At 52.0% G+C, this 17,431-nt stretch overlaps 1 protein-coding gene across 2 annotated transcripts; it reads left to right on the top strand.

The window, feature by feature from the left end:
- Window positions 1–8: 8 nt before the first annotated feature.
- On the top strand, window positions 9–16,163 carry Hrob (homologous recombination factor with OB-fold). 2 transcript variants are annotated; one of them, XM_037201081.1, is made up of 10 exons: window positions 9–245; window positions 1,444–1,494; window positions 5,205–6,263; window positions 8,599–8,679; window positions 10,417–10,557; window positions 11,025–11,133; window positions 11,268–11,353; window positions 11,672–11,797; window positions 13,394–13,508; window positions 15,602–16,163. In XM_037201081.1, the coding sequence occupies exons 1-10, from the start codon at window positions 243–245 to the stop codon at window positions 15,688–15,690; spliced, it is 1,860 nt and encodes a 619-aa protein (XP_037056976.1). In that variant the 5' UTR covers window positions 9–242; the 3' UTR covers window positions 15,691–16,163. The 2 variants fall into 2 exon arrangements, with proteins under 2 accessions (XP_037056976.1, XP_028738365.1); XM_028882532.2 differs by having other exon boundaries at window positions 8,596–8,679.
- The last annotated feature ends 1,268 nt before the right edge of the window (window positions 16,164–17,431 follow it).

Below are 17,431 nucleotides of genomic sequence, written 5' to 3'. Positions count from 1 at the left end.
AAATGGGGCCTCTCCTTTAAGAGGGCGGGGCCACTGTTATGGCGGCGGCTTCGAATGCCGCCCCGGGCGCACGCCCTTAATCGCTGGGCGACTCTCTCAGCTTCGGCGTGGTCTTAAAGAGGCTTCTCTCAGACCCTGCTTCGGGTGGACGGTCGGCCGCACACATCTGGGTCGACTTGGAGGTGAACCCCTTGAGTCTGATTCGGCCGGGCCAAGCCACCCGCCCGAGCTGGGCCGTCGCTATGGTAATGCCGCGCCCCCGCCGTCTCGGGGGTGGGGGTGGGGGGTCCCACCTGCGGGGCAGCCAGACTCCAAGTTTGGGCTCGGTGCTCGGTGAATCTGCTCGGATGGGGTCTGTCTGGGAGGGGCTGCTTGTAGTCTGCAGACCTGGGTTCTAGTCCGGAAGGGCACGCACGCGCAGGAGACCTTGTGAAAGGACCCTCCCCCTGCGGACACTCAAGCACACACCTCCTTCCTTCTCCTCTAGTTACTTTCTTTCTCTCTTTGGAGAAATAGTCATCAATCCCTGTGTCGTCAAACGTCACTGCCTCCCCAACCTTCGAGACCCTCGCATCCTCCCTCCGTCCCACCAAACCCCTGGCTATGGGTTTGACATTCGTCTGAACCTTCTGGCCAGAAAGACTAGGACATCCCCCACCCTCTTGGGAACTTAGCTTTTGGCCTTTGGACTTGTGTAGAAAGAAACCGGTGGCTTGATTCTCAGAAACCAGGGCTCCATGCTAGGATTTATGGTAGTTTCTTGTGTTGGACAAACCTGGGATGTTGTTGCAAAATCTTCAGGCCTGACTTCCAGAGGTGGTGCAGGCATGTAATCCCATCCCTTGGGAAAAGAAAGGATCGAGTTCAAGGTCAGGCCCTGGGGAGATGGCTGAACAGGAAAGAGTAATTTCCTCTGATGGCCTGAGTTCCATCCCTAGATCACAGGAAGGAACTGACTCCCGAAAATTGTCTTCTGACCCCTACACCCACACAGTGGTGCCCCCACTAAATAAGTATTTTTATGAGTTGAAAATTACTTTCATCAACATAATGGATTCAAGGCCAGCTTGGGCTAGTTGAGATCCTCTGTCTCAAAACAAGAAACCTCAGTGGCCTGTGCCCAGTGCTGACCCTGAAGATCTGCCTTTGCTTCCCTGGGCAGTTGTCTTTCTTTTCCCATCCCCCCTTTCTAAGAGTAATTCACATAGATGATTATATTTTTTTACACGAAAGTATTTTTTTAAGTCTTTACCTAAATCGATCAAATTTCTTCTCTCTTTCCTCCTCCAGTACTAGCCAAATCAAAAGCAAACAAATGAAGAAAAAAAATAGGAAAACAGTACACTTGATAGTCTTGTTAGAGCTGAGGGGGAAAGATGATAAATACAGAATGTTCTTGCAGTGTTTCTCCTCCAGCCTGAATTGCTTTGTTTTCCATTTCAGACCTGTAGTTTTCGGAAGCTGTTTGCTGTGGAAGAGGAGTTTGAAGATGAGGTAGGGAAATGTTGGTGATCAGAGGTTGCAAAGAAGCCCTGCAATGGAAACACCCAGGTTCAGAACATTGGGAGCAATCCCGTCAGTGGATATGTCTCTTGTCTTTTTATCTGTGAGAGGCTGGGGGATGTAAATAACAAACTGGTGCTATATGCTTATAGTTTCAGTACTCAGGAGCTGAAGCAGGAAGATAATGAACCCAAGGCCAGCCTCGGCTATATACAGACTGTCTAAGCAACAACAACATATTTAACTTGTTGGGGATTTTTGTTGGTTTGGTTTTCGAGACAGGGTTTCTATGTGTAGCTCTGGCTGTCCTGGATCTCGCTCTAGCCCAGGCTGGCCTCAACTTGCTGAGATCTTATGCCTCTGCCTCTGTCTCCCAAATGCTGGGATTAAAGTGCCACTACCCCTAGGCTATATTTAACTGCCTTAAAAACAAAACAAACCAGGTGTGGTAGTGCATACCTTAATCCTAGCTCTTGGGAGCCATAGGCAAGAGGATCTCTGTGAGTTTGAGGCCAGCCTGGTCTACATAGTGAGTTCCAGGACAGGGCCCTGTAGAGAGACTCTGTCTAAAAAAAAACCAAAGAAAACAAAACAAAAGGGCTGGGAGTGTGGGCGAGTGGGTGCAGGTGCGTGCTCATCTTGAAGCCCTGGCCTCAGTCCCCAAGCGCTGAAGAAAACCAGTGAACCCGTAATTCCAGCATTTGAGAGGTGGAGGCAAACAGAGCAGAAGTTCAAGGTCATCTCTGCTACATAGAGCATTCAAAGCTATTCTGGGCCACGTGAGATCCTGTCTCAAAAAAAAAGAAAACAAAAAAACAATTAGCTCCCTAATTGTAACTGTCATGTCTTTAATTATAAGGACCTTTCTGGGAGCTGTCTTGAGGGTGATTTCACTCTCTTTTATAATAGCATACCTGAAGTGGGAAGAGTTTATAGAGAGCCAGAGTCGGGGAGGAGGCAGCACAGTTAGCTGGGTGACCCGAGACCCGAGGGCACCGGCTGGCATGTGAACCGTGGCAGATTACTTTCTAGCCTCCCACCGCCTCTCTTCTCTGCTGTGAAGGACATTGTTTTACCTTACACATCCTTCCCAGAAGATAAGAAATTAAATGAGATACAAAGTCAGCATATTGGACTTCTTGTGTAAGCTTTACCCCATGCCAATTAAATGAGAGTTCTGGCAGGGGAATTTCAATAATTCACTTACTGGCCATGTGAACCAGTGCAAATTTCTTTGTTCTCTGGCCTTCCTAGGCCATTTCCAACAGGAACCTTTCATGGTACTAGTGATCAAACCATCGAGTCCCATCCTCACCCTTCCCGAAGAGATATTTCTGGGTTTGTTGTTTGTTTGTTGTTTGTTTAGAGACGGGGTCTCTGTGTAGTAAAGACTTGAATTTGAAACCATCCTGCCTCAACCTCTGGAGTGCTGGGATTATAGGCGTGTGACACTGTACTACAGAGGTATTTTAAAGTGCAATTCCGAGACTGCCAGACTAGTCTCTGTAAACTGTCTTCATGCTCAGAACCAGCAGATATGGTTTCATCTAGGACTAGGACGTGGACACTTCTACCTTGATCTGCCTGCCTCTGCTTCCTGGTTGCTTGCTGGGGTTAAAAGCTCACACTATTGCATGCAGCAGGAGCCACCTTTTGGTTCTCAGTTCGTCTCCTAAACAAATGATGTAGGGATAAGGGCCCAAGTGCGTTCTAGCTGTAGCTCTTGACCAGTCCAAGTCTCAGGTTCTTCTTCTTTTTTTTAATTGTATGTATGTATTATGTATATGTGTCCATGTCCGTGTCCGTCCGTGTGTGTGTCCGTCCGTGTGTGTGTGTGTGTGTGTGTGTGTGTGTGTGTGTGTGTGTGTGTGTGTGTGTGTGTCCCTAGCAGTTTTAGAACTAGCTCTGTAGACCAGGCTGGCCTTGAACTCAGAGATCCACCTGCCTCTGCCACCCGAGTGCTAGGATTAAAGGTGTGCACCACCACTTCCTGGCTTCTGTTTTGTTTGTTGTTTTTGTTTTTGTTTTGTTTTTCACGATAGAGGTGTTTTCTCTGTGTAGTTTTGATGTCTGTCCTGGATCTCCGCTCTCTAGACCAGGCTGGCCTCAAACTCACAGAGATCCTCCTGGCTCTGCCCCCCGAGTGCTGGGATTAAAGGTGTGCGCCACCACTGCTGGCATTCTGTTTTGTTTTTAATGAGACAGTCTCAGTTAGCTTGGGCTGACCCCAAATTACTGTGTCGCTGAGGAGGACATTGAGCTCCTGATCCTCCCGTCTCCAGTCTTCGTTGCTGGGATTGTAAGAGTGGACCATCACACCCAACACTGCCAGCTTTGTCAAGGTGTGTCCCTGTCTTTAACTTCGGTGTTGGATGTGTCATTAGAGGCTGAAGAGGAACTGAAATGACCCTCTCGGGTCATCACAAGTGACAGTAGAGCAGCCAGGGTCATACTGGAATTGGGGGAATGATTCTGACTGTTCACATTTTCGTTCCTTGAAAATGGCAGACTGGTCCCTTTCTCACTTCCCAAGGCAAATGATGTTACAGCTGAGTGTCAGCTCTGTGGGAAGAAAGGGGACCATCAGTCCTCAGGGTGGTCAGAATCCTCCATTATGATCATTGTTGTCACTGTGGTCCTAAGATGGTGTGGCTGGAGTGTGGCACTCTTGATGATATCTAAAGCAGTGAAAACCTCTCCCTAGCCCAGACACTCAGAGCCGCAGCAGGGCTGGGGGTGGATAGCACCTTCCTGTCACTTAATCAGCAGTTCTGACTCAAAACACCCTCAGAACAGGTCTGTTGCTCTGGAAGGTGGCAATCTCACCTTGCTTCCCAAATGCAATCCATACTTAATTTAACTTGCCTGAGAAGCTATATTTAACTTGTGTCTGTTTGGCTGGATCCAGGGGCTCTCTGTCTTACTGAAGACTGTGGGTGTGAGTGTGCGTGGTGGAGGCAGGGAATGTACTAAGGACAGGCTGCAGGCCGGCTGGGTAGCTCCCCACTGCCCTGACTGAACACTAGCCAGTTTCCTTCACACAAGTATGTGACCTTGTGGAGTGCCTACCTTTCCTGTTGCTTTCCCAGTAGGCCTCCTGGAGACGGAAGAGTAACCACCTGGACCTGTAGCCTTCTGACAGGAGCCAGGTGACCCACTGGCTCCTAGGAGGATCAGAGGCCGTGAGAAATGTCATCATTGTCTTTCGTGTCTTGGGTTCTTGTGTGTGTATCTGCACACACACACACACACACACACACACACACACACTATATGCTTAAACAGTAAAAGGAGAACTTTTTATTTTTATTTATTTTTTGGAAGCAGTTTTAAGTTTCCAGATGCAAAGACCCTGCCAAATGTGGTAGCACTGTCCTATAATATCTTCACTTGGGTAGATGGAGACAGAGAGTCAGGAGTTCAAGGTCATCCTCAGCTACATAGCAAGTTCTACAAGGCCAGTCTGAGCTAAGTGAGATACTGTCTCAAAAACAATCAGCGGGGGGTGGGGGGGTGGGTGCACGACTTTGATCCCAGCACTCTGGGAGACAGAGCCAGGCGGATCTCTTGAGTTCAAGGCCAGCCTGGTCTACAGAGTGAGATCCAGGAAAGGCACCAAAACTACACAGAGAAACCCTGTCTCGAAAAAACCAACCAAGCAAAACCCTGACAACAGGCCTGCTTTCTCTGTTTCTTTGTAGGACTTCTTATCTGCTTTGGAGAATGCAGAGAACCACTTCGCTGGTGCACTGCCTGGGAATGCTGGGCACCCGACACCTGTTTCTTCCAGACCACCCGAGACTCTGCAGGCACGATCCTCAAGACCCTTGCCACCACACCCCACTTCTTCGAGCCGGGCAGGCCCAGGACTCTGTCTCCCTACTCCCAGCATACCCCAGACTGTCAGGGATCCACTTTGTTCAGGAGCAGTGTCCCTAAGACCCGTCTCGGTCTCTAGCAGCAGCATGGGCAATCAGCAGAGAACAACTCTAAGAAAAGTGCTCCAGGAGTCACCGGGACCCCAGGCCTCAGCCGCACACTCTGGCCTTATCTTTGGGAGCCATCAGCAGGGCTTTGGTGGCTTTGAGGCACCCGACCAAGATGAGTTTGACAAGGCCTTGGCAAGCATGGAGCTGGAGGGAGATGGCTTGGAGCCAGAACTTGGAGTTGACGGTAGAGCCACGCATATCCTACCTGCTCAGCACCATGAGGAACCACAACTGGCAAAAAAGGCCAGAGTGGCTGACCTGAGTGGATCTTTCCAGAAGGGGCCCATTATCCGCTGTAGGAATCCAGGGCCTTCCTTGAGACCTCGAGCCGAAGGCAGCCTTCCTCTCCCATCTGCCTCAGCAGTTTCCCCTTCCCATCGAAGAGACTCCCCTGTCCCTGCACCTCAGCCCCACCAAGTAGCTGGGAGACCCATTCAAAACAGCCCACAGAATCATTCGCCTGGTCAGCCATTTCAGTCTCCCAGAGCTTGGTCAAAGGGCACACCCCGTTTTCCTGGACTTGGACGTCCTCACTGCAGCCCTACAGCGTTTCCTCGGGGACCCTTGCCATCCCGAGCCCCCGTGTCTTCGGTTGACTCTCCTGTCAGCACCCCGAGAGTTGCTCAGCCAACTCTGCAGACACCTGTAGTCACCAACCACCTGGTTCAACTGGTCACTGCTACCAACCGGACACCCCAGCAGCCCTCCCGCTCCTCCGTTCGAGCTAAAACCCGCCGCTTCCCTGGCCCTGCAGGACTTCTGCCTCACCAGGTGAGTGACCAGGTTTCCAGGACACTGGGATCCAGGGAAGGAAGGAAACAGTGGTCCAGTCTTAGGCTGTCTTCACGGCCAAGAGACCGGCAGGAAGAAGCGGGAGGAAGCGTTTGCAGCCTGGAGGGATGGTTCAGCTGGTGCATCACTGTGCATCACTGTGCATCACTGTTCCCTGTGCATCACTGTGCATCACTGTGCATCACTGTGCATCACTGTGCATCACTGCTCCCTGTGCATCACTGTGCATCACTGTGCATCACTGTGCATCCCTGTGCATCACTGTGCATCACTGTGCATCACTGCTCCCTGTGCATCACTGTGCATCACTGTGCATCACTGCTCCCTGTGCATCACTGTTCACTGTGCATCACTGTGCATCACTGTGCATCACTGTGCATCACTGTGCATCACTGTGCATCACTGTGCATCACTGTGCATCACTGTGCATCACTGTGCATCACTGTGCATCACTGTGCATCACTGTGCATCACTGTGCATCACTGTGCATCACTGTTCACTGTGCATCACTGTGCATCACTGGGCATCACTGGGCATCACTGTGCATCACTGTGCATCACTGTGCATCACTGTGCATCACTGCTCCCTGTGCGAGCCTGAGCTGCAGAGCCCACGTGAAAAACAGGACAAAACCGGCATGGAGACACATGCTGTAGTCCTCACTCTGGCGAGGAAATGAAGTCTCCTGGGGTTCACTGACCAAGCAGCCTAGCTTACTGGAGAAGCTCTAAGACAGTGAGAGACCCTGCCTCAAAAAACAAAGTGAGGGCTGGAGCGATGGCTCAGAGGTTAAGAGCACTTGCTGTTCTTACAGAGGACCTGGGTTCAATTCCAGCCTCCTCATGGTGGTTCACAGCTGTCCTGTCTGTAACTCCAATCCCAGGGGAGCTGACCCCTCTTTTCTCACCTCTGTGAGCACCAGGCACACACTTAGATGCAGGCAAAACAGCCATACAATAAAATAGTAAATAATTGTAAAAAGTAAAAAAAAACGAGGTAAATGCTACCTCAGGTCTCCCTAGGAGTATATCTGAGGTGGTCCTCTGGCCTCCACATGTGTGCACAGGCGCGCGCGCGCACGCGCGCGCACACACACACACACACACACACACACACATGTAAAAAAATAGGTTCACAAAGCTGTGAAAGTCAGAAGGGGGAGGGAAAAAGGGGTGGCTTGGAGGTCCAGCGCTTACCTCGCGGACACACAGCCCCCAGTTCCAGCCCCAGCACTTCCGGGTGGGGACCGGCTTGACTATAAGGGTTTCCTGAGTTAGATTCACTGAGGTGGGGAGCCCCTGGGACGGGGTCCTGGACTGAACAAAAGGAAAGTAGCACTGGCATTTATGACCCACTGCTTCCTGGTGGGGAGTAGCGTGACCAGCTGCCTCAGGCTCTTGTCACTGTGACTTCCCTGCCGTGGTCAAGTGTCCCCTGTAAGCCAAACTAAACGTCCTTAAAAAAAAAATCCACCTGGGAAATAGTGCTTGCGAGTCTGTTGTTTGCCAGCCGTGATAGGATGTTTTCTCACTCGTGTTAGCCCAGAGGCAGATACTGGGCAGTTGATTTAGGGCTGAGACTAAACCTGCGGTGTGGTGGGAGAAGAAGGTGGGTGAGTGCTCCTGCACCAAGGGTCTTGGCTTGGCTCTGCCTCGGGTAGGTGACCAGGAGGGTAAAGGGGCGGGCGGGGACTGTGCTTGGGGGTTGGTCCAGCGATGGGAAGACAGGCTGAAGAGCAGGTACTCCAGAGATCACAAAACACTTCACTGTGGTTGGTGTTGGGGGCCAGCCTGAGGAAGCCGGGGTTGGAAGTGAAGCAGCCCTGCAGGGTTTATATGTAAGGGGTGGTGCATCCCTCAATCGAGACTCGAGTTTGAGCCGGGTAGCGGGCGCGGAAGCTTTGCTCTGGCTGTGTGGGTTTCTTTCTGATGGGGAGTCCACAGTCCCTCTCCTTGCTTGTTCTTCCTGGCCCTTCAAGAGAAACCCAGCGGGGTGGTCTGCTCTTTCCTGAAAAGGGCCTCTGGGAAGGCTGCTCAGCAACTCATCACAGACTCCACTGTGTGGGTCACTGCCCCCTTCAGGCAGCGCCGGGCCTTGCTTCTGGACCAGCTCCAGTTTCCTTACATCCCCAAACTGATCCCCAAAGTGTCTTTTTAAAGCTCCCAATGAGGCTCCTGAGACTGCGTTAGGAGCGATGTCAGTGTGCTAATTGCCCTTGATGGTTTCCTGAACTCATTATGTAACCCCGACAAGATGCTGTACTTGTAAATAGCAGCTGCTGAGCTTGCTCTCGCCTTCTCTTCCCCCTTAGCAGAGCGGGAAGAATTTGGAGGAGATCATGGTTTCCACACCCCAGACTCCGACTCATGGTGCTCTGGCTAAACTCCAGACTGAGGTAACTTCTTCTATGTGAATCTCCACTTGTTGGGCGACATCCGAAAGTGAGGGGCACCTTGCGTGCCTCAGTTGATGCTGCCAGGCCTACACCGAAGGGCAGGTGGAAAAGCAGCTGGGGAGGCAGCAGTTTTACAGACCTAGAATGAGGCCTGTGCTGCTGCCATGGCTCAGCCTTCTCTTCCATCTGAGAACTATAGGCCCACCTGGCTGCCTCGTTCCCTAGGGAGGAGAGTATACTACGTCCTATGAGATGGTATCTTGGGAACCCTCTCGGGTTTCTGGGAACTGAGCTGGGGAAGATCCGCCCTCATCTTGTCTCCAGAAGGTTTCCTTTTAGTGGGTAGGCCCAGCTTCCCTCCTCCTGGGGCTCTGACTGACTCTATCTTCAGACCCACCTCTGCTTTTCATCCTCTCGGTGTTGCCTTGTGCTGCAGCTCCCCGAGGCTGCCCGTCCACTTCAGATCCAAGCCTGGTGGTAGTCGTCTGGATTCAAAGCCATTGTTGATATAAGACAACTAATGGTTAAAACCAGGGGCATCCTGGGAATGGTGGTGCACACCTTTAATCCCAGCACTTGGGAGGCAGAAGCAGGCTGATCTCTGTGAGTTTGGGGCCAACCCAGTCTACAAAGTTTCAGGACAACCGTGGTTGTTACTTGTTACACAGAGAAACCTGCCTTGGGAAAAAAAAAACATCTACTAAAAACAAACAGAGCCAGGTAATGGTGGTGCTTGGGAGGCAGGGGCAGGTGGTTTCCAAGTTTGAGGCAGCCTGGTCTACAGAGTAAATTCCAAGAGAGCCAAAAACAGAAAACAAAAAAAAAAAAACTTGGGACATCAAATAAAATATGACTGGGCCGGGCAGCGGTGGTACATGCTTTTAGTCCCAGCACTCAGGAGGCAGAGCCAGGTGGATCTCAGTGAGTTCAAGGCCAGCATGGTCTACAGAGTAAGATCCAGGCTGGGGCAATGGTGTCGCATGCCTTTAATCCCAGCACTCAGGAGGCAGAGCCAGGCAACTGTGAGTTCGAGACCTGCCTGGGCTACCAAGTGAGTTCCAGGAAAGGTGCAAAGCTACACAGAGAAACCCTGTCTCGAAAAACAAACAAACAAACAAACAAAAGATCTAGGACAGGCACCAAAACTACTTGGAGAAACCCTGTCTTGAAAAAAAAAAAAAAGACTAGAATCAAAATGACCAAGATGCTCTATAAGCCTATAAATATATACACAGAGTCCCTACTCCTAAGACTTCCAGAAACTTCTAAGGGAGATGTCTGGGGCTTAGACATGCTTAGCAGTTAAGAGCCCTTGATGCTTTTGCGCTGAACCTTTGTTCTGCCCCCAGCATCCACACCAGGTAGCTCATGCCGGCCTGTAACTCCAGCTGCAGACAATCCAGCGCCCTCTTCTGGCCTTTGTGAGCACCTGCGTGCACGTGTGTGCATACATACTCTCAGGCCATATATATACCCGTAAAATAAATAAACCTTTAAAAACAGAAGATGGATAGATAGCCTTTGCTTCATTGTAATTCTGTTCTGGCTGCTTAGTGGCGGATGCGGGGTGCAGCCAGGTCACATGCCACTTTCTGTTCATTATGGGAATTAAGAGGCATACCCCCACCCCACCCCCACCCTAGGAACTCACTGTTTCCCTCCCTGCTCTGCCTCAGCCAAGGGTCTTTCTCAAGGTAGATGCACTAATTCAGGCTCCCCTCTGCTCTGTGGTACCAGAATGTTGCTAGTTCCCAGGGATCGGTGGAAGAAGATTTTGGGCGAGGGCCCTGGCTCACCATGAAATCTGCTCTGGGCCTGGATGAGCAAGACCCCACCTGCTTCCTCTCTACCTACAGTATTGTCATGGTGCTGCGCAAGGTAAGGGTCTAGAGAATGGAGACTACTGCCTGCTCCACCTCAGAAAGAGGCTGTCTGCCCCCTCTTAGACTAGTCCTGTCCCCAGAAGGCAGCTTGAAGTCCCTTTGGTTGTATATTTACACTGTCCTCCACAGTACTGAGCAGTGTTGGGCATCCTCTGCATACCAGATTGAGAGATAGGGATTGAGAGTGGTGGTCTCTCATATACAGATGCATGTTGGTACATGTGTCAGTAAATCTCCACTTGTGGCCTGCCATGATGGAGTGAGCCACAAAAACGGATACAAAAGGAAAGACACCTCAGAGAGAAAGAAGGACCTGCTGGCCTGGGCCTCTACAGGGAGCAGAAGTGTGCCCCTCCACCTGCCTTGACCTGCCCCAAAGGAAAGCTGTTACCATCCCCTGGTTGCCATGGGGAGTTACATGTGGACATGGCTAGCTCAGCGAATGTGTCTTCTTGGAAGCAGGCAGCCCTCAAGCAGCTCCCCAGGAACAAGGTCCCCAACATGGCAGTGATGATCAAGTCCCTGACTCGGAGCACAATGGATGCCAGCGTGGTTTTTAAGGACCCCACAGGTAAGGAGCGAGTCCTGGGTGTCTTATGAATGACCTCCACTGAGGTCAAGAGATGAGCAGCCCAGTTCCCAGCCGGAGCTCAGACCCTTTGCTCTGCCCTTGACCCTGAGACGGAGGCCATGTGGTTTTTGCAGGAGAGATGCTTGGGACAGTTCACAGGGTGCTTCTGGAGACACACCAGAGTGAGCTGAAGCCTGGCTCGGTGCTGTTGCTGAAGCAGGTAGGGGAGCTCCAGAAGGGACCTGCTGCAGGGAGGAGCCCCGGGGGTCCTTGCGCCTGGCTGGCTGACTTCCCTCCATTGCCAACCAAGGGGAAGCGAGGCCCTGGTTTGCTGGGACCGAGAGCAAGCCTCAGGCTATCATCAAGGATAAATGGGGATGGAGAGTTGTGCTGGGGTGGTAAGTGGTTCTGTCAGCACCAAGGTCAAGGCAGGGGTGAGTGTGAGCTTGGTGCAGAGGACAGGAAGCCAAAGGAAAGCTGGTTCCTGGTGGTCATCCAGTAGCACCCTACAGACACTGACTGCCCTTCCTAATTCCAGATTGGAGTGTTCTCTCCTTCACTCAGGAACCATTACCTCAACGTGACACCCAACAACCTGGTCCATATTTACAGTCTAGATTCTGGGGACGGGGACTTCCTCAAGGCACCTCAGCCCTCGCCCAAGGTAAGTGGGTCAGGATAGACAGACGGTGACTGGCAGAGCTTTCCTGCCTGGTTTCTTTCATTTCTTCCTCTCCGAATCCCTGGAGGCAAAGATGTGAAGGGAGCAGTTCCCTGAGGTGAAGAGGTGCCCTCGGGAACATGAGTATCCGCTGCCACTGTTCCAGCTGCCTGCCAGCAGGCTGAGTAACAGGACCTAGGGAGCAGCTGGCTTCCAGGTGATCCCTGAATGTCTACGGGCAGACTTGATCATCTGAGAAGTCAGGAGTCACCTGAGAACCTGGCGAGGGACCCTGGGGGTGGTGGCAGAAAAGGAGAGAGGGTCGACTCTGCGCCAGGTGGCCGCACTGAGAACAGGGGGTACAAATGGCCTGTCAGGTCAGCTGGCCTTTGCTCTGAGACTTCCCTCCTGGTCTCTGCCTCTGCTGGGCTTGCGCTGGAGCGCACCCTTTAGGAACTGAGGCAAACATTTGGTGTCTTGTGGGAGCTGAAGACAGCTCCGGGCAGGTCTACCCAGGCTGGATCCTGCTGACTCCACCCTTAGGATCCTGGCCTGGAGGAAGGCAGGAGACCTGGGTCTTGTCCAAGTTCTGGCGAAGACTTTCTGCTATGACCTTGGGCAAGCCCTGTCCCTTCCCCTGGCTTTGCACTATCTGTGGAACAAGTGTTTGACTTGATGACCTCCAGTCACTGTGGCCCTTTATCTCTGGTTCTACTAACACTTCCTCCTCTTTTGTGGACCCTTTTGTATGCCCTCACGGTCACCCCACCTCTATAACCTCATTTCTCTTTAAAATTTGTCCGTCCTTTTGTTATGTGTAGGGTTTTTCTGTTTGATTCTTTTTTTAAAGATTTATTCGGTTTATTTTATGTGTGAGTGTTGTGTCCGCCTGTGTGTATTTATGTGTACTATGTGTTCTTGGTGCCTGTGGAAGCTGGAAGAACTCCTGGAACTGGAGTTACAGATGATTGTGAGCCACCATGTAGGTGCCAGGAATTGAACCTGGGTCCTCTAGAAGAGCAACGTGTGCTCTTAAACGCTGAGCATTTTCTCTGTCCTTGATAACAGCTTATTTTTAATAAAATTTTATCAGGCTAACTCCTCAACACACTGGCGAATGGCTTCTGTACCTTCTGTGGTGGTTATACAGAGTCTCTCAACATTAGGCACTGATAGAATTTGGAAAGGTCAGCCCAGAGGTCTGTTTTGGTTTAGTTATCTGCTGTTTTGAGTGTTTGGTGTTTCAACATCTCTCTCCCTCAGCTTGGGCCTGGGTGATCCCGGCCCACACCCCATTCCCTTATCATATCTTTGTTCTGAGAGGCCCTCCCTTTGAGGTCATCTGGGTAGAGGCAACCCCACCCCAGGGGTTTTGGGGACATTGAGCACTTGTTTTTTTTGTTTTTTTTTTTTTTGGTTTTTCGAGACAGGGTTTCTCTGTGTAGCTTTGCACCTTTCCTGGAACTCGCTTTGGAGACCAGGCTGGCCTCGAACTCACAGAGATCCACCTGCCTCTGCCTCCCAAGTGCTGGGATTAAAGGCGTGTGCCACCACCGCCCAGCGACATTGAGCACTTGTAACCAGATCCACTGTCCTCAGGATCTAGGAAGCTTCCATGGAAACCTCCAGCCTGATGTGGCTGCAGAGCCCACACCGGGCCTCAGAACAGCCCAGAACTCAGCAGTGTCTCCTGAGGAAGAGCTCCCAGAGGCAGGTAAGGCACATACGCCCTCAGCATCCTCTGGCCTCACTCAGCAAGAGTGCCTCTGCGCAGCTGCCCCTCACACCTCCCGCTGTGCATCTGTGGGCTGATCCAGCGGTTTCCAGCGGTCAGAGGCTGTCTTTTCTGCAGGCCTGCAGGCCTGGTTCAGAGCTGTTACACTCTTGGGACAGTGGGTAGAAGCCGTAGGAAGCACACAGAGTGTGGTCCATCGCTCCCCCGTTTGCTGGCAGGACCTTCGGCTGCCGAAGGAACGTCACCAACCCCTGAGTGCATGGCCCAGTTTGTGTCCTATTTCAGGTCCTCATGAGCAGATCATGGAGGCAGACTTCCCACTCAGAGGCTGCAGAAGGAGGGCCAAGGAGTCACATATCCACGTAGCCAGAGGGACGGGGACACAAACCTGAGAGGCTCAACTGGAGCTACCCTCAGGTGGAGCCCTCATGTCCCAGTCACTTCCTTAGCTTTCGGTTTCAGAAATTCAATCCTGCCTGGCCTGGAGGCAGTAGGATTATGGGTAGAGGTCTCACCCCAGCCACATTCGCAGTATACCAATATGTAAACCACAAAGCCCATTTGTTTAGATCCCACATGGGAGACTCTGCCCCTCATGCTGGAGTCTTGTTGTCTGGAATCCTGCACTCTCTCCTTGTAACTGAGCCTGCTGCTGACCCCACTGCTGTCTGAAGAAGCTGCTGGTGGTCCCAGAGCGAGTGAGGAGAGCTGGCTGTGGAACGGTGCTCATGTCGCATTGTACCCCTCTACAGGGCTGAAGACAGACATGATTCTTGCTGTCGTCTCCTGAGAGCCCAGCCTTCACCCGGCTCCTCCCCTTCATAGCACAGCGCCACAGGGCAACTTCTGGGTTTTGAGACAAGAGTTTTCTATGTAGTCCTAGCTGGCCTCAAACTCACAGCAGTCCTTTGCCTTAGCCTCCAAGTGCCGGCCTTAAAGGCAAGCACTGCCATGCCCAGCCCATTGGGCAACTTTTTCCTTGCTGTAAGCAAAGTGCTCGTCACCTTAATTAAACTTCAAATGCTCCCAATTTACCTTCTCCTTTTCCTCCCAGCAGCAGCTCTGCCCAGACCTGGAGCGGGGCTCCTGGGTGTAGTTTACAGTCTGCCTTGGGGTGGGGGTGGGGGGGAGGATATGCAGTCCTGGAAGTGGCGACAGGTAGAGCGGGAGTAAGCTCACTTTGGGCCAGTCGCCGCACCTCTTTAGAGCCTGTCTCTCAGTAAAGTGGGTTTTATTCCAGCAGCCACCTGAGCTGCCTTGAGAAGCGTTGTTGAGGCAGAATGAGCATGCAGTGAATGTAACTTCAGGATTACCAGCGTCAGCAGCATCTCCAGCTCCCCATAAGCACCACATCTGACAGCTTTGGTCAGGAACGCTTTCTCTCTCTTCCTTGTCATTTTATCTGTTGGGAAGCCAGGCATGCTGTGACGCTGTGAAGGTCAGAGGACAACCTGTGGGAATCAGTCCTCCTGCGGTATAGGTCCTGGGATCACCTGCTGGCCATCTTGCCAGCCCTGGAATGATCCCCTCCCCTCTCCCACCCCCAAGACAAGGTTTCTCTGTGAACTGCTATGTAGACCAGACTGGTCTTGAACTCAGATCTGCCTGCCTCTGCCTCTGCCTCTGGAGTGCTGGAATCAAAGGGGTGCCCCACTGTGCCTTTCATTCTTCATGTCCACCCAGGCACTCCGGATTGGGGTGCTCCCTCCCACCGTCAGCTGAGAGCCTAGGTTGATAAACTGCCCTTCCTAAATCATACCCCTCGTCTAATAAGAAAGTTGCAATAGGAAACCTCAGGATCCTTCCTGTTCCTCACTACAGACAGGAAAGAAGCCACTGAAGCGTGAGGAATCCCCGTTCCTGCTAGAATGGCCCAGGGATTGTGTCCTGCCGTTTGCTGTGCATGTTTGTGGGGAGACAAGGCAAGACCCACCATGGCAGTCTCAGACCCATGGGCCTGGGCGCACGGCCCCAGAGGAGCCAACCCTTCTAGAGGGTAGGCAGGCTCCAGATCTGAGTTCTGTGGAACTCGGTGGCTGTCAGAGTCTCCTCACATCCACTTCCCTCTGCAGATGACCTGGATGGACTTCTGAGTGAGCTCCCCGAGGACTTCTTCTGTGATCCCAGTGGGGGCTGCCTCGAGACAGGACATCCACCTTGAGCTGGCAGTCTCTGCCCCCAGACAAGCTCTAGGTGCATCTGGTCACATCCGGGGGAGAGGAAGCCAGTGCAGCTGGGGACTAGACAAGCTCCTGGTCTGACGCCTCCTCGTGGCCACCCTGAAACCCCCAAGTGACGACCAGACAGTGTGCTGCTGTGGCCCGACAGCTTCCTCTGCTATGGCATACTGGACATCAGAGCAAGGCTAGCTCTGCGGCCTCTGTGGGAGCCCTGTGGAGCATCGTCCTCCGGCCGACAGGAAAGTGTGACCTCCACCTCATCTGAACTTCAGAGAGGTTGGGCCTGGTTTCCTTGTCCCTTTGTTTCTTGGTCCCCTGACAGCTGAGGAGCCCGGAGGAGCCACAGCCACAGCAAAGGTGACCTAAGGCTATCGCCAGTGAGCCCTCGAGGGGGATGGTGGAGTACAGGCTCTTGTACCTGGTTCTGAAATAAAGTAGCCCCTCCTCATCTGCCTCCCTCCTGACACACCTACGCCTCCATTCTCTGCTGGCCGGGCCAGGCAGGCGCCGGCAGGTGGACAGCAAGGCAGAGCAAAGAGCATTGACTGTGTGTGTGTGTGTGTGTGTGTGTGTGTGTGTGTGTGTGTGTACTCACAATTTCCCCCCCCTTCCCTCCTTCCCTCTCTGCCTCTCTTTTTCTTTTTTTTAATTTTATTGTATGTGTATGGGTGTTTTGCCTGCATATATGTCTGTGTGCCAACTATATGCTTAGTGCCCTTGGAGGCCAGAAGAGGCCTTAGATCCTTTGGGACTAGAGTTACTAGTGGTTGTGACCAGGCTGACCTCGAACTCAGAGAGATTCACCTGCCTGCTCCGTTGATCTCAATTAAGATTAATTTTTTATTTATTTGTTGGTTTTTCAGGACAGGGTCTCTGTGTGGACCTGGCTGGTCTTGAACTCACAGAGATCCACCTGCCTCTGCCTCCCATGTACCACTACGCCCAGCTTAGATTTATTTTTAGTCTCCCCCACCCCCAAGCTGAGGACTGAACCCAGGGCCTTGCACTTGCTAGGCAAGTGCTCTACCACTGAGCTAAATCCCCAACCCCTATTTTTAGTACTCTTATTTGCATGTGTGTGCGCGCTCACACACACACACACACACACACACACACACACACACACACACACGCACGTCCAGAAGATGGTGTAGAAACCCTGATGTAGGCGCTGGGACTCGGCTGAGCCACCCTCCAGCTGACAGACAGTCAAGCATCTTGTACGGTGTCTCTGTGGGAATCTGTTAGTAAGATGCCATTCTCGCTGGGTTTTTGTGGGCAGTGCTGGGAATTGAACCTAGGGCCTTGCACTTGCAGGTGCTCAACCTCTGCTCCATCCAGGCCCTCCTTTGTTTTTTTTGTTGGTTTATTTATTGTTGTCGTTTTTTATCTTTTTATTTTGAGGCAGGCTCTCACTGAGTGACCTGGTCCGGCTTTAAACTTGGCAGTCCTGCCCCAGCCTCCCAAGTAGCTAGGACTGCAGTCTTGTACCATCAGGTCCAGCTTCTCCCATCTTACCAGGGTATCTGTGGGCCTAGGTCACTAACTGAGGAAATGGTCTGGTGCGGTTCTCCTCTGTACAGTGTCCCCTCCCTCTACCCTACTGTTTGAAAGACAGTCAAATGGTGTGCAGCCACACGAGGGTTAGGAAGTCGTGTTCTCCTCAGGGCAGAAGATCTCATATCAGTTTGGCTGAGTTTTGGATGGTTGGCATCTTCTTCC

The sequence above is a fragment of the Peromyscus leucopus genome, chromosome 8b (genome assembly GCF_004664715.2).
Source record: "Peromyscus leucopus breed LL Stock chromosome 8b, UCI_PerLeu_2.1, whole genome shotgun sequence".
Classification (NCBI taxonomy): domain Eukaryota; kingdom Metazoa; phylum Chordata; class Mammalia; order Rodentia; family Cricetidae; genus Peromyscus; species Peromyscus leucopus.
This window is presented reverse-complemented; position numbering and strand designations above follow the sequence as displayed.